This window comes from Sciurus carolinensis, chromosome 10, assembly GCF_902686445.1.
Source record: "Sciurus carolinensis chromosome 10, mSciCar1.2, whole genome shotgun sequence".
In the NCBI taxonomy this organism is placed as follows: Eukaryota; Metazoa; Chordata; class Mammalia; order Rodentia; family Sciuridae; genus Sciurus; species Sciurus carolinensis.
In genome coordinates, this window is record NC_062222.1 from 72,761,471 (window position 1) to 72,775,513 (window position 14,043).

Consider the following 14,043-nt stretch of genomic DNA (forward strand, 5'->3'; position numbering starts at 1 on the left):
TGAGACACTGGGATTACAGGTGTGCTCCACTGCATCCTACTCAAATGTCTTTTAAGAGCAGATCCTTGATTACCTTTTCAGTTACTACCAAAGCTGTAGGCTTGTATAATTCATTTCCTTAGGCTTGTATAATTGGTTTCTACTCTGTAAATTGTGACTATGGTTTTGTATTGTTTTTTTAATAAATGATTTTTTTTTTTTAAATACCAGGGATTGAAACCCAAGGGCACTTAACCACTGAGTCACATCCCCAGCCCTTTTTTGTATTTTTTTTTTTGAGATAGGTTCTCACTGAGTTGCTTAGGGCCTTGCTAAGTTGCTGAGGCTGGCTTTGAACTTGAGTTCCTCCGGCCTCAGCCTCCTGAGCCACTGGGATTATAGGCTTGGACCACTGCACGCAGCTAAATGATTGAGTTTCCATCAGCGTTAAAAGATGTATGTATTTTCTGTTGGGAATACATGTTTATATGTCCCAATCAGATCATAATTGTTTGTTATCAGCTCCTTTCTCGTCATACTAGTTTTGATTCCTTGGTCTATTAATTTCAGAGAGGTATGTTCATCGCCCACTTATGTAACTGTCATTGTCTCCTTTTTTGCATTTCTAGAAGTTTTTGCTTTTAATATTTCAAAACTATCCAGGTATATCAAGGTTTACTTCAAACATTATTACTGAATTATACCTTTTATCAGTATAATAGGACCTTGTTTTACTCTTTTAATGATTTTGCTTTGAATGCCAGGACCCATCTTTTGCTAATTATCTTTGTTCATTTTTTTTTCAAACCCTGACACCATTTTTTTTTTTTTTTTTTAGTTTTTCAGAAAATTGAAGGAAAAAAAAATGGAAGCAATACATCCTATTTCCATTATTCTAGTGGTTACTCTTACAGTTTTAACAATTGTAATCAAACAATTGTAATCAAATATTTTAATCACTTTAGAATCAATAACTATCTTCTTCTGAGCATAACAAGATTCTTAGCATTTGTATATTCTATTTTACTCTATGTATCTTACCTATGTTTTTGTCTTATGAACAATAATCACTTAAACCAACCTTTAGATTATACTTGTTTTACTTGTTTTTTGCTTACCACTACCTCTTGTGTCCCCACATCTTCCTTCTGTGATTCATTTTTTAATTTCATCATCCTTGAGTAATTATTTTTAAAATACTGCATTGAGGGTTAAAATTTTTGAGTCTTTGCATAGCTGAAGTTGTCAGCTGTCTGCTTGGGCCTCACACTTAAATAATTTCCACTGGAAAAGAAGTCTGTGTTCAATTTTTTTGCCCCTTTGGGTATTATAGAAATTGTTCCATGTCTTCTAGGAACTGGTGCTGCTCATTTTTGTTTCTAATGGATTTGCAGCTTTCTCCTCTCTAGAAGCTTTTAGACTTTTTAACCTTAAATTTTCATCATGGTGTGTAATAATAACTGCAGGTTCTTACAAGTCTCCCTCCCCATATAGTAACTGCCCATAGTTATTCAGTCTTCACAGCTTCTCTGTAAAAAAGCTCATTACCTATATATATATCTTTTTATTTTTTTGTGGTACTGAGGATTGAGCCCAGGGATGCTGTACCACTGAGCTACATCCCTAGCCACCTGTACCCTCACCCCCACCCTATCTTTTTAAAAATATTTCAATTTTTTAAAAATTTTAATACTGGTTTCACTAAATTGTCAAGGCTGGCTTCAAATTTGTAGATCTTCCTACCTCAGCCTTCCAAGTCACTGGGATAACAGGTGTGTACCACCACATCCAGCTGTTACCCATATTTTATAGAGGGGAAAACTGGGACACAGAAAAATTAAATAATTTACCCAACTTCACACCCAATGAATGAATTTCAGAGTCAAGATTTGCATCCAGGAAATCTGATTCTCAACAGTTCCAACTCATCTGCTGTTCATTCACAGGGCTTGGCATTTGGGTGGTTTTCAGTCTGGGGTTTTATGCCTTTGTTCAACAATAGACTAACTTTGGGGAGTTGTTTTTCTGTTTCTTCCTCCCATTATTTCTGTTTTCTGCTTTGGTAGCTTCAGTTAGACAGAGTTATGGCTTCCTATTTTCTTTAGTTACACATTTTCAGCCTATCTGAGCTATTCAGGTTCTTCAACTTTACTTTCCACATAAAAAATCAGTATTTTGCTGGGTGTGGTGATGCACACCTGTAATTGCAGTGACAGGAGGATGAGGCAGGAGGATCACACATTTCCAGCCAGTCCCAGCAAGTTAGCAAGAACCTAAGGAACTTAGACTTTGTCTCTAAGTAGAAAATAAAAAGGGCTAGGAATGTAGATCAGTGATAAAGCACCCCTGGGTTCATTCTTCAGTACCACCACCACCGCAACAACAAAAAATCAATTTTTAGTTGTATTCTTTAACTCTGTTTATTCATTATTCAATGCCTCAGTAGAATTTTTTGATGAATTTTTAATTTCCAAGAATTCTCTATTATGGCACTTACTTATATCAGTCTACTCTGATTGTTTATATAATTCCCTCTGGAATTTTCTATGGATACTAATTAGAAATATAAAAAATTCTCTACTCTCCTATTTTATCTTAGTCATTTAATCTATATGTCCTTGCTTTTCTTCTGTGTTGTTAATTTTCTTCAATGTTTGGTAATCTTATTAGTCTGTTGAGATTTATGAATAAATGAGTAGGTTGGTTAGTATAGGTAAATGACATAGGTATTTCTCTTGCTTTGGAACAGGAAAACTGACTACCAACTTCTCTGTACCTGAGCGTAACTCAGATTGTTATTTTTGTGTGTCAAAAATAGTTGGTAGTCAGGAGTGGTGGCATATGCCTGCAATTGCAGCAACTTGGGAGGCAAGTTAGAGACCAACCATGGTGGCTTAACAAGACCCTGTCTCAAAATCAAATGCAGTGGGCTGGGAGTGTCAATCAATGGTAGAGACCCTCTGGGTTCAATCCCAGTATTACCAAAAAAACCAAAAACAACACACACACACACACACACACACACACACACTCACACACAAGTTGTTATCTGTAATTTCAAATAGTTCAAAATAAAGGAAATTCATATATATGCATATATTGGTGGTGCATGTCAGATTTTTCATTTATGGAATATAAAATCAAAGAAACTTTGGAGCTAAAAACAAACAAACAAAAACTCTGGAGCTGGGTGTAGTGGCACATGCCTGTAATCCTAGTGACTTGGGAGGCTGAGGCAAGAGGATCAAAAGTTTGAGGCATGCCTGGGCAACTTATCGAGACTCTGTCTCAAAATAAAAAGGGTTGGGGATATAACTCAGTGGTAGAGCACTTGCTAATATGTGCCAGGCCCCAGGTTTGATCCCCATTACCACACATACACACACAAACCTTTGGAGACTACTCCTATAGATTGATCATAGGCCTTGAAACTATGCAGACTGGAGTTCAAATGATGGTTCTGGCAATTACTAATTTTGTGGTTTAGAGTTAGCCACTTAACAGAGCTTTGGCTAATTCCTTTGTAGAAAAATAAAAAGGGGTATTATTAAGTTTTTTTTTAAATAGCTGATAACATTATAGGAACTAAAAATAAAAACTACACTGAAATTTTATCTCACTCCAGTTAGAATGGCAGCCATCAAGAATATAAATAATAATGCCAAAGAAGATATAGGGGAAAGGGAATACTTTTACATTGTTGGTGGGATTGTAAATATCAGTACAACCGGTATGGAAATTAGAAAGGAGGTTCCTCAAAGGAGTAGGAATAGAACCACCATATGACCCAGCTTTGTACCACTCCTCAGTATTGATCTAAAGAATTAAAGTCAGGCCGGATGCAGTGGCATATGCGTGTAATTCCAGTGGCTTAGGAAGCTGAGGCGGGAGGATCCCCAGTTCAGAGCTAGCTTCAGCAACAGCAAGGCACTAAGCAATTCAGTGAGACCCTGTCTCTAAATAAAATACAAAATAGGACTGGAGATGTGGTTTAGTAGTTGAGTGCCCCTGAGTTCAATCCCCAGTACCAAAAAATAATAATAATAATAATTTAAGTCAGCATACTATAGTGATACATGCATACACATGTTTATAGCAGCACAATTCACAATAGCCAAATCATGGAACCAACCTATGTGTCTGTCAGTGGATGAATGGATAAAGAAAATGTATATACAAAATGCAGTTTTATTCAGCCACAAAGAAGAATGGAATTATGTCAATTGCAGGAAAATGGATGGACCTTGAAAGAATTATGTTAAGCAAAATAAGCCAAACTTGGAAAGTCATATGTTTTCTCTCATGTAGAAGCTGGAGAGGAAAAAGGAAAAGAAACGTGGAGGGTGGATACTCATGAGAATAGGGCATCAGGGGAGGGAAGAAGCAAGGGAGAGGGAAAGTAATTGACCAGATTTTATTATTCTGTTGTGTACGTGCCTATACAAATATGTAGCAGTAAATCTCACTTATTATGTTTAATTAATATTATATTTAATTACAATGTACAATAAAAATTCTAAAAAATTTTTTAAAGAATTACTGAAAATATGCATAAAGAACCTAAGACATCCTAGGTTCTTGGTGAATAGTAATTATGTATTATTTTGTTAATGTCATTAAATTTTTTTGAAAATTGAATAATATTTTTGAATACTTAATGAATATAATTTTTATCATTAAATTTAATATTACATAGATATAATGAAATTGAGTTTAAAAATAGATGCTATTGCTATAGATTCAGTTTCAGTTTTAATTAATTTTATCAATTCCATAGAGTTATTTTAAGAGCTCCCTATGTTGCTAAGGAATTTTTAAAGAGGAATCAATATAAACAGATGATTGGCAGAGCTGGCCGTGCTGGAATAGATTCTACTGGAGAGAGTATCCTTATTTTGCAAGAAAAAGACAAGCAGCAGGTAATACTCCATCTGGTTGGTTAATTTTTTTTTTCTTGGTCTTTGGTCAAACCCTTAAATGTGATCATCTTTTAAAAATTAATTATTAATGTTCTGTTAAATGATGTATCCTTCTCTTACATGATTAAAAATTAGTTTGAATATTTTTATATTTCAGACAATGGAAAAGTATTTTCTCTATTTAACTTTCTTTAATTTTATAAAGATACCTGTTAAATTCTTGTTCTTTGTCCTTTTGAGTTTTGTTGTTTCGTTTTTTTCCCCCTGGCTCTACAAGATTCATGCAAAGCATAAAATCTTTATATGGAACATCATTTATGTTTAATATTAACACAAAACAATATTACTTTAACTTTTATAGGTCTTGGAGCTAATAAGTAGACCACTGGAAAACTGTTATAGCCATCTCGTTCAGGAATTCACCAAGGGAATCCAAACTTTGTTTCTCTCTTTGATTGGTTTGAAGGTATTTTAAATTTTTTTTAATCTATTCTATTACCTGAGAGAATAGAGGTTAAAAGTTATGCACACTATAAATTATGAAAGAAATGTTAACATTTAATCTAATGCGGAGAAGAAGTTTGTGACACGCTAAATCTGAATCTTAATTTATGTGTATTTTTCATCCTTGAGTTATAAGAAATGAAAATTTGAAATATAACTGGCATCTATCAAAAGTAAGAGACTTTGGTGTATACTATGGGAAATAAAAGGAACTATAAAACAATGGGTTCTGGTGTGGGATGATCCACCACCTCTGTCCTTAGTAGGAGTTAGGTACAGGTGGGCTCATGACCTTTCTAGAATATTGTTAACATTGGAGAGATTGGTAGAGTTTTTATCAGATGGTGGGGCAGGGAAGAAAAGTACAGCAGGAAAACATCATTTTTCCTGAGATTAAAACTTAATTCTCTCACAATTATTCTTCAGTTAAATCTCTCATTTAGGGTGATTCTTGTTAATTATATTTTATCCTTGTCCCTAACATCAGTCATCCACAAAGTAGCAAAGCCAGGGTTTGAATTTGACTTTGTCTTTCACTATAAAGTAAGTGTGCTCTTGCAAGCACAAGGCCCTGGGTTCAAATCCCCAGCACTGCAAAAAAAAATAATAATAATAAAGTAAGTGTGCTTAACCCATCATATAGTTTGCCTTCATTAATATGAACAGTGTAAGTAAAAGTGCAAAATAAAACTGATAAATAAGAGATATCACAAGACAAAAATTTTGATTACCTTGCAGAAGCATGGTATAATCATTATAATATTACCTGGCTACTTAAAAGAGTGAAAGAAAGGCAAAGGAAGAAAGGAATTAGTGCTATGTATGAAAAAGAAACAGATATTAGATAAGCAGGGGAAAGAGAAAAGCTGTTCCAGGTTAGAGTAGACTAAAAGATAAGAAAGCTTAAGTTATGTGAGTAACAGTCAATAGACTAGATACTCTAGCTCTACAGGAGGGCTGAGGACAGTGGAGAGTGAAAGGCCAGTGGAAAACATTGGCATAAAACCGTGTGCTATAGACTGGAGAGGATGAAATACTATTTTGAAGAGTTGATATGGTCACTTGTGGAAAATTAGTTTTGTGGTCATTCAGAGTAAGGGCTCTGATATTGCACATACCTAAGTCCTATTCTAGTTCTTTCTCTTATTACCCTAAGTTACTCTCTCTTAAAGCACACAGAGTTACCTTTTCTATAAAACGAGGATAAGACCGATGGTCAATGACTTATAATGGTTCAAATTTTGACCTTTTCCCAGGCTAGCACTATGTGGTAAGATAGTTCTCAGGGTGCTGGGCAGTTGACAGTGAGCTGCAGCTCCTAGTCAGCCACGTAATCATGAGGATAAACAACCAATGCTACATAGGGTACCATGTTGCTAAGCTATGATGTTCAATAGGTTAGGTGTATCAAATGCATTTTTAACTTACAATATTTTCAACTTATGATAGGTTTCATTAGGATGTTCACTGTAACATGAGGAACATCTGTAATAGTAGACACTACTGCAAGACTAGTTTGGAAGCAAATCCATGTATGATAAATAGGAGGTTGCCAAGGAATTAATAAGGGAGGGAGAGAGATCATAAAGATCATTTGGTCTTAATACATATACATATTAGATACAGTAACAGACCCAGAGAATTAATGCTCAGTTCAGTCATTCAGTGAGTTATGATTAAGATGGGACTGTAACTCAGATGTCTACCTTGCTGTCCTGTGCTCTTTCTAGCGTACACTGTATATGTGGAACATTTGCTGAGTACACATGAAACATTCACCAAGATAGGCAGTTCTACAGGCCATAAAGTAAGTCTCAATAAATTTAAAAGGATTGAAAACATGGAATATGGTATTGAATGACAATAGAATTATTAGAGTATACATCAATAATAAATAGATATCAGGGAAATACTACATATTTGGAAACTAAAAACACTCTTTGATCCATCGTCAAAGAAGAAATCACAAGAGAAATTAGAAAATATTTTCAATATAATGAGAAAGAAAAGCAATAAAGCAGAATTAGTGAGATGGGAATAAATAAGTGCTTCAGGGAAAATTTTATAGCTTTACATGCTTACTAAGAAAGAGCCACAGTCAGTGATCTAAGTTTCACTTTAAAAAGTTTCAAAAAAAATTAAATCCAAAGTAAGTAAAAGGAAGTAAATAATAGAGATACAAGAAGTCAATGAAATACAAAATAGATAATAGAAAAAAAATTAATGAAGCTAGTTAGTAAGCTAGTTCTTTGAAAAGGTCAGTAAGGTTATCAGTTGGGTTAGTTAAGAGAAAAGAATGTATAAAATACTAATAGAGAACATATAAACTATTAATGTCAGGAATGAGAGGAGACCATCAGTAAAGATCCTAGAGACATTAAAAGGATAGCTAGCATTTATCCTTGAATAAATGTATCCTTAAATATTGTAAAATGAATTAAACAACTTGGATGAAATAGGAAAATTTTTTGAAAGACATAAATTTCCATAATTAATTGAAAAGGAATTAAAAATATGAATATATAATTTCAAGTCTCTTGTCTATATCTATTAAAGAAATTGAATTGTAATTAAGAACTTTCTCACAAAGACAACTCCATAGCTAACTGACTTCACTGGTGAATTCTATCAAACATTTAAGGAATAAATAATGCCAATCATACACATATTCTTCCAGGAAGTAGAGAAAAAGGGAACTGCTCATCTCATCTTATAAGACCAGCATTAATTGATACCAAAACCAAAGATGTTAACAAGAGAAGAAGACTACAGACCAATATCTCTGGTAAACATAGATATAAAAATCCTTATCAGAAGAGTAGCAATCCATCAATACTTTATAAGAGTACTGTCGCATGATCAATTGAGGTTTATTCCAATAATGCAAAATTGTTTCAACTTTTAAAAAGTCAATGTAATTCTTCATATTGATAGAATCAATACCCATTCATGATGAAAAAACTCAGTAAATATGAGTGAAAGAGAACTTCAACCTAATAAAGAGTGCTTATTTAAAAATCTACAAATCTTATCACAATGGAGAAAAAGTAAATATTTTTCCTCCTAAGATTAGAAAAAAGCAACAGCATTTGCTCTCACCATGCTGTTCAACGTGTTATTAAAGGTCATGGCCAGTATAGAAAGGCAGCCAGCCATACAGATTAGAAAGGAAGATGTAGTCATCTGATTTGCTGATGACAGTGAATTCAAGAAAAGTCCAAAGGAGTGTGCAAAAAACTATTGAGAGTATAGTTAACAGTGTCACAAGATACAGGACCAACATAACAAAACTCAAGTATACTCCTAAATGCTCACTGTAAATAATTAGAAAATTGCATTTACAATACTATCCAAAAAACATGAAATGAAGTACTTTGGGATAAATTTTAAAAATACATGCCAGATCTATATGTTGAAAACTAAAACACTGCTAAGAAAAATTTTAAAAGACTTAAATGGAGAGAGATGCCATATTCATGAGTTGAAACATTTAGTTTTACTTTTTCCCCAGTTGATCCATACAGTCAATGCAAACCCAATAAAATTGTCAACAGATATTTTGTTATTATATTTAAAGAATTGGAGACAAAGAAAAGTAGGTTGTGTAGGCTGCTTTGACCTTGTATCTGTGCTTGCTTATTCTTTTTTCTTTATTTTTGTGGCACTGGGGATCAAACCAAGGACCTCACATCTGTTAGGCAAGTACTCTACCACTGAGCTATACTCACAACCCTTTGTATTTTGAGATAATGTACTGCTAAGTTGCCCAGGCTGGTCTTGAACTTGCCATCCTCCTTCCTGCTCAATCTTCTGAGGAGCTGGGATTATAGGCGCATGCCATCATGACCAGCTGTAATTGTATTCTTCTTAGTGCAATTATTTGACTAATGACTTGCCCCACTGGGATGTAAGCCCTGTGAAAGCAGGGTTCACTTTTTTTGGTTTTTTTTTGTTTTTTTTTTTCCCCCATCCATCACTGAATCCCAGTCCCTTGCACAGTGTTGGATATTTGGATGACACTCAGTTAATACCTGAATTAATGAAATTAAACTTGCAGTTAGGTATGGGTGAAGAATCTAAGTTCGAGAAGCTCTGGAGAGGCAGAGGCTAGCCCAGTAGGGTTAAGTCACTATTGTCAAAACATTTTTTGGGGAAGGATAAAAAGATAACATGAAAGTGAGTAGAAGAATCAAGTAAAATGCCTCATCCACCCATCCACCTGACCTCCCACAGGGTTAAATGTAATCAGTCAAGTAGGAAACAATATAGAAACTAAGTACTTCGATAATCCACAAATTGAGTATCAATTCTTGGATATCTTAAAAGTGCATTTTTAGTTTAATTGATATTAAGAATAATTTTTATTAGAAGGAAGGAGAGAAGCAATAGAAAATGTGCCCTATAATTTTTGTTATCCCTTATATTGACTTAATATAAAATAACTACTAAAATTTTCCAGTTGAAGTGTCATCAAAATTGTAAGAGAAAGAAATATACTTATTGATTCACTATATTTTAGTATAACATGCTGATTTCATTGAAATTGGCTATTAAAAGATTATTCTAATTCAAAGTCAATTGTGCATCTGAATTCCAAGTGGAGGGCTAAATGTTACTCATGGTCTCCATTGTAAGTTGTAAATAATAAGAGGGGAGGGGAAAAGGGCAGTGAAAGACCTGGAAAAGACAATGGGAATGCAAGAGAGACAAAAAGAGGTAGAAAAATACTATTTCTTTTTAGGTAACCTTTGGGGCAACCTTGCCATTTTAGTCCATCCTGTTTTAGTGGATTCTTTCAGTTGTGTTTTCCATGTTTCTTTATTTTTAATACAAATTTTAGAATTAAAGGATACTTTCACAGTTCAATTGAAAAGGGCAAAGAGGTTTCTGGAAGGAGATTGGTGGAAATTAGTGAAAATGAGTTGGAAACTAAACAGCACAGCTTTGGAGATACTGTGAAAAAATTAAAAGCCTAAAGAGTTTTTTAATGAAAAATATGTTTGTGCTTTCACAAAAAAGCATGAACATGATATCTTCTTTCTTTAATTATTTTTCCTTGTTAATTTTTAGATGAATTTATAAAATTATATATGCAACTATGTAGATTTTATACCAATTTTTAATTTAAAAAACTTTGAATTACAGAAATGAATAATCATCTTGCTTAATGTACAAAATGATGCCTTGAATTTAAGGAAAATGCTCTAATGGTGTCCTGAATTGTTTCAGATTGCAACAAATCTTGGTGATATATATCACTTTATGAATGGTACATTTTTTGGTGTACAGCAAAAGACTTTATTAAAAGAAAAAAGTCTCTGGGAAATAACTGTTGAATCACTTGGATATCTGACAGAGAAAGGACTCTTACAAAAAGACACTGTTTATCTGTCTGAAGAAGAATCGCAATGTAATTTTCATATTACAAAATTAGGACGAGCTTCTTTTAAGGGTAAGAGAGATTTAGGTAAACTCATACCTCATTATTAATCTGAGGCAATGTATTAGAAAAAACAGAAATTAAATTATTATCTTTCTTTAAATTGGATTTGTGATTTCATATTTATAAACATTCATTTCGTAAGCTGATAAGCTACTTCAGCTTTCAAAAGTTGAGAAATGTTTTGAATCATAAGTAATTAAAATACTGCAAGTGTATATAGGGGAAAAGATGGTCATCCCCCTTTTATGCTCCCTTCACCATTAACTACACAGATATTAATATCCTACCAAGAACAGCAGGTTGATTTATATCTTCCTAAACCTTTTCTTTTCTTTTTTTTTTTTTAATTTATTTTTATTGTAAACAAATGGGATACATGTTGTTTTGGTTTGTACATGGAGTAAAAGCATACCATTTGTGTAATCATACATTCACATAGGGTAATGAGGTTTGATTCATTCTGTTATTTTTTTCCTTCCCCCCACCCCTCCCACCCCTCTCTTCCCTCTGTACAGTCCCTCCTTCCTCCATTCTTGCCCCCCTCCCACCCCCTATTTTGTGTCATCATCTGCTTATCAGTGAGATCATTCGTCTTTTGGATTTTTGAGATTGGTTTATCTCACTTAGCATGATATTCTCCAATTTCATCCATTTGCCTGCCATAATTTTATTATTCTTTATAGCTGAGTAATATTCCATTGTGTATATATCTATATCTATCTATATATATCTATATCTATCTATATATATATATATATATATCACAGTTTCTTTATCCATTCTTCAGTTGAACGACATCTAGGTTGGTTCCACAGTCTGGCTATTGTGAATTGAGCAGCTATGAACATTGATGTGGTGTATCTCTGTAGTATGCTGATTGTAAGTCCTTTGGGTATAGGCCGGGGAGTGGGATAGCTGGGTCAAATGGTGGATCCATTCCAAGTTTTCTAAGGAATCTCCACACTGCTTTCCAGAGTGGCTGCACTAATTTGCAGCCCCACCAGCAATGTATGAGTGTACCTTTTTCCCCACATCCTCGCCAACACCTATTGTTGCTTGTATTCTTGATAATAGCCATTCTAATTGGGGTGAGATGGAATCTTAGTGTAGTTTTGATTAGCATTTCTCTTATTACTAAAGATGGTGAACATTTTTTCATATGTTTGTTGATTGCTTTTAGATCTTCTTCTGTGAAGCGTCTGTTCATATCCTTAGCCCATTTGTTGATTGGGTTATTTGTATTCTTTGTGTAGTTTTTTGAGTTCTTTATATATTCTGGAGATTAGTGCTCTATCTGAAGTTTGAGTGGCAAAGATATTCTCCCACTCTGTAGGCTCTCTCCGCATTGATGATAGTTTCCTTTGCTGAGAGAAAGCTATTTAGTTTGAATCTATCCCAGTTATTGATTCTTGCTTTTATTTCTTGTGCTATGGGAGTCCTTCCCAGACTTTTTCTGTGCTTTTCATTTCAATTAATAACACATGCACATATAGTTTTAAGTTTTTATTTTTAACAAATAAATCATTTATATTGCTATGGAATTTACTTTTTTACTTAATACAGTATCTTAGATACTATTCTCTACTTAAATAAAGTTTCTTTCTTAATGGTTACATCATTATTTACTTAATGGAAACCAATACATTTCTGTTGTTAAAAAAAAATCCAAAGAATTCAGAATTATGTTAAGGAAAGTTCCATACTCCAGTCCCATTTTCACTCTCTCAAGAGCTACCACCATCAACAGTTCAATTTATGACCTTATATAGTCATACACCATATAACAATGCTTGAGTCAACAACTGACCACATGTACAGTGGTAGTCCCATAAGATCATACCACCATGGTGTCATTAGACATCTTGGATGTTCTTTCAAGGATGAAATGTCTCCTTGTCATTCACAATCATATATTTGTGTATATATATGTGTGTATACATATGTATTTTTTAATGGAATCAGTGGGATTTTTTGCAATTTGCTATTCTCATTTATAAAACATCATAAACATCTTAACAGGTCTGTTCCTCTTAATCTATCACATTTTTCTTTTAATACTCCAGTCATCCATAGTATAGATATAACAGTTTAACTGTTCTCTCTTGATGGACATTTGCATTATTTCTAATTTTTCTGATTTATGAATAAGGCTACATGGGCATCTCAATTTATGTATTTTGTGTTATGTATATATGGAAATGTTTCTCTTGTCTAGATTCCCAGAAATAGAGTAATTGTATTAGAACTTATTAAATATTGATGTATACTATAAAAATGGCCTCCAAAATAAGTGAAAATTACATAGTAAGAGATTTTGAAGACTTTTTGCTACATTTGGTTAACTTCTAAATAAGTCTTTATTTAAAAATCAGCTTGTTCCCCTTGATTAATTATGAAATATGAAGTATTTGTATCTTTCTTTTAGGAACTATAGATTTGGCTTATTGTGACATTCTGTACAGAGACTTGAAGAAAGGTCTGGAAGGGCTTGTGCTCGAAAGTCTTTTGCATCTCATCTACTTAACAACTCCCTATGATCTGGTTTCTCAGTGTGACCCTGATTGGATGATATACTTCAGACAGGTGCGAATACAGAATTTTCTATTTATGCTACTTAGTTTATCAGTGATATTTGTTTTTTATCAAGTGATATTTACTTTTTTTCACTCTATTAAGATATAGTTAGAATTGGGCCTTTTTTGACTGCCAGTTTTTTTAAATATGACATTTTTGGTTTGTTTGATTTAAATATTACATTTTTGTTATATATAAACATATTCATTATCAAAAAAGTAAAGGTACAAGAAAAAAGGATTATCACTGTCATTTCCTCCAAAAACAGTTCTGCTAAAGTTTGGCAACTACTGCATTTTATAATGCCTAGAGTGTAAAGAAAACAGTGAAAGCTATCACTGATGATTGAGAATGCAGTTATGTGAAAGCTCTGTCAGAGCCAAGCATGGTGATACACCAAACCCAGTGATGTTAATATGTGCAAAGGAATGTTTATTTTGTTGCCAGTACCAAGGTAGAACAGGCCCCACTTATGACAAACCCAAATGATAGAGTATATACTTCATTATGATTTTTTTGTGAACAGGCTACCTGTATGAACACACATTAGGCAGAAACAGTATATAGCTTTTATTATTATTATTTTAGTACTAAGGTTTGAACCTAAGACCTCATTCATACTAA

The 14,043-nt window shown here is 33.5% G+C and overlaps 1 protein-coding gene across 6 annotated transcripts in view; it reads left to right on the forward strand.

Moving 5' to 3' along the window:
- The window catches only part of Helq (helicase, POLQ like), a 48,667-nt gene that overhangs the window by 16,136 nt on the left and 18,488 nt on the right, over window positions 1–14,043 (forward strand). For 4 of the 6 annotated variants that reach the window (XM_047567335.1, XM_047567338.1, XM_047567336.1 and 1 more), the window contains 4 exons: window positions 4,757–4,898; window positions 5,260–5,364; window positions 10,632–10,854; window positions 13,271–13,428. In XM_047567335.1, the coding sequence (XP_047423291.1) occupies window positions 4,757–4,898; window positions 5,260–5,364; window positions 10,632–10,854; window positions 13,271–13,428 (628 nt within the window). Of the gene's footprint in view, window positions 1–4,756; window positions 4,899–5,259; window positions 5,365–7,132; window positions 7,210–10,631; window positions 10,855–13,270; window positions 13,429–14,043 lie in introns of those variants that run through there. The other 2 variants (XM_047567339.1, XM_047567340.1) reach the window with 2 other exon arrangements.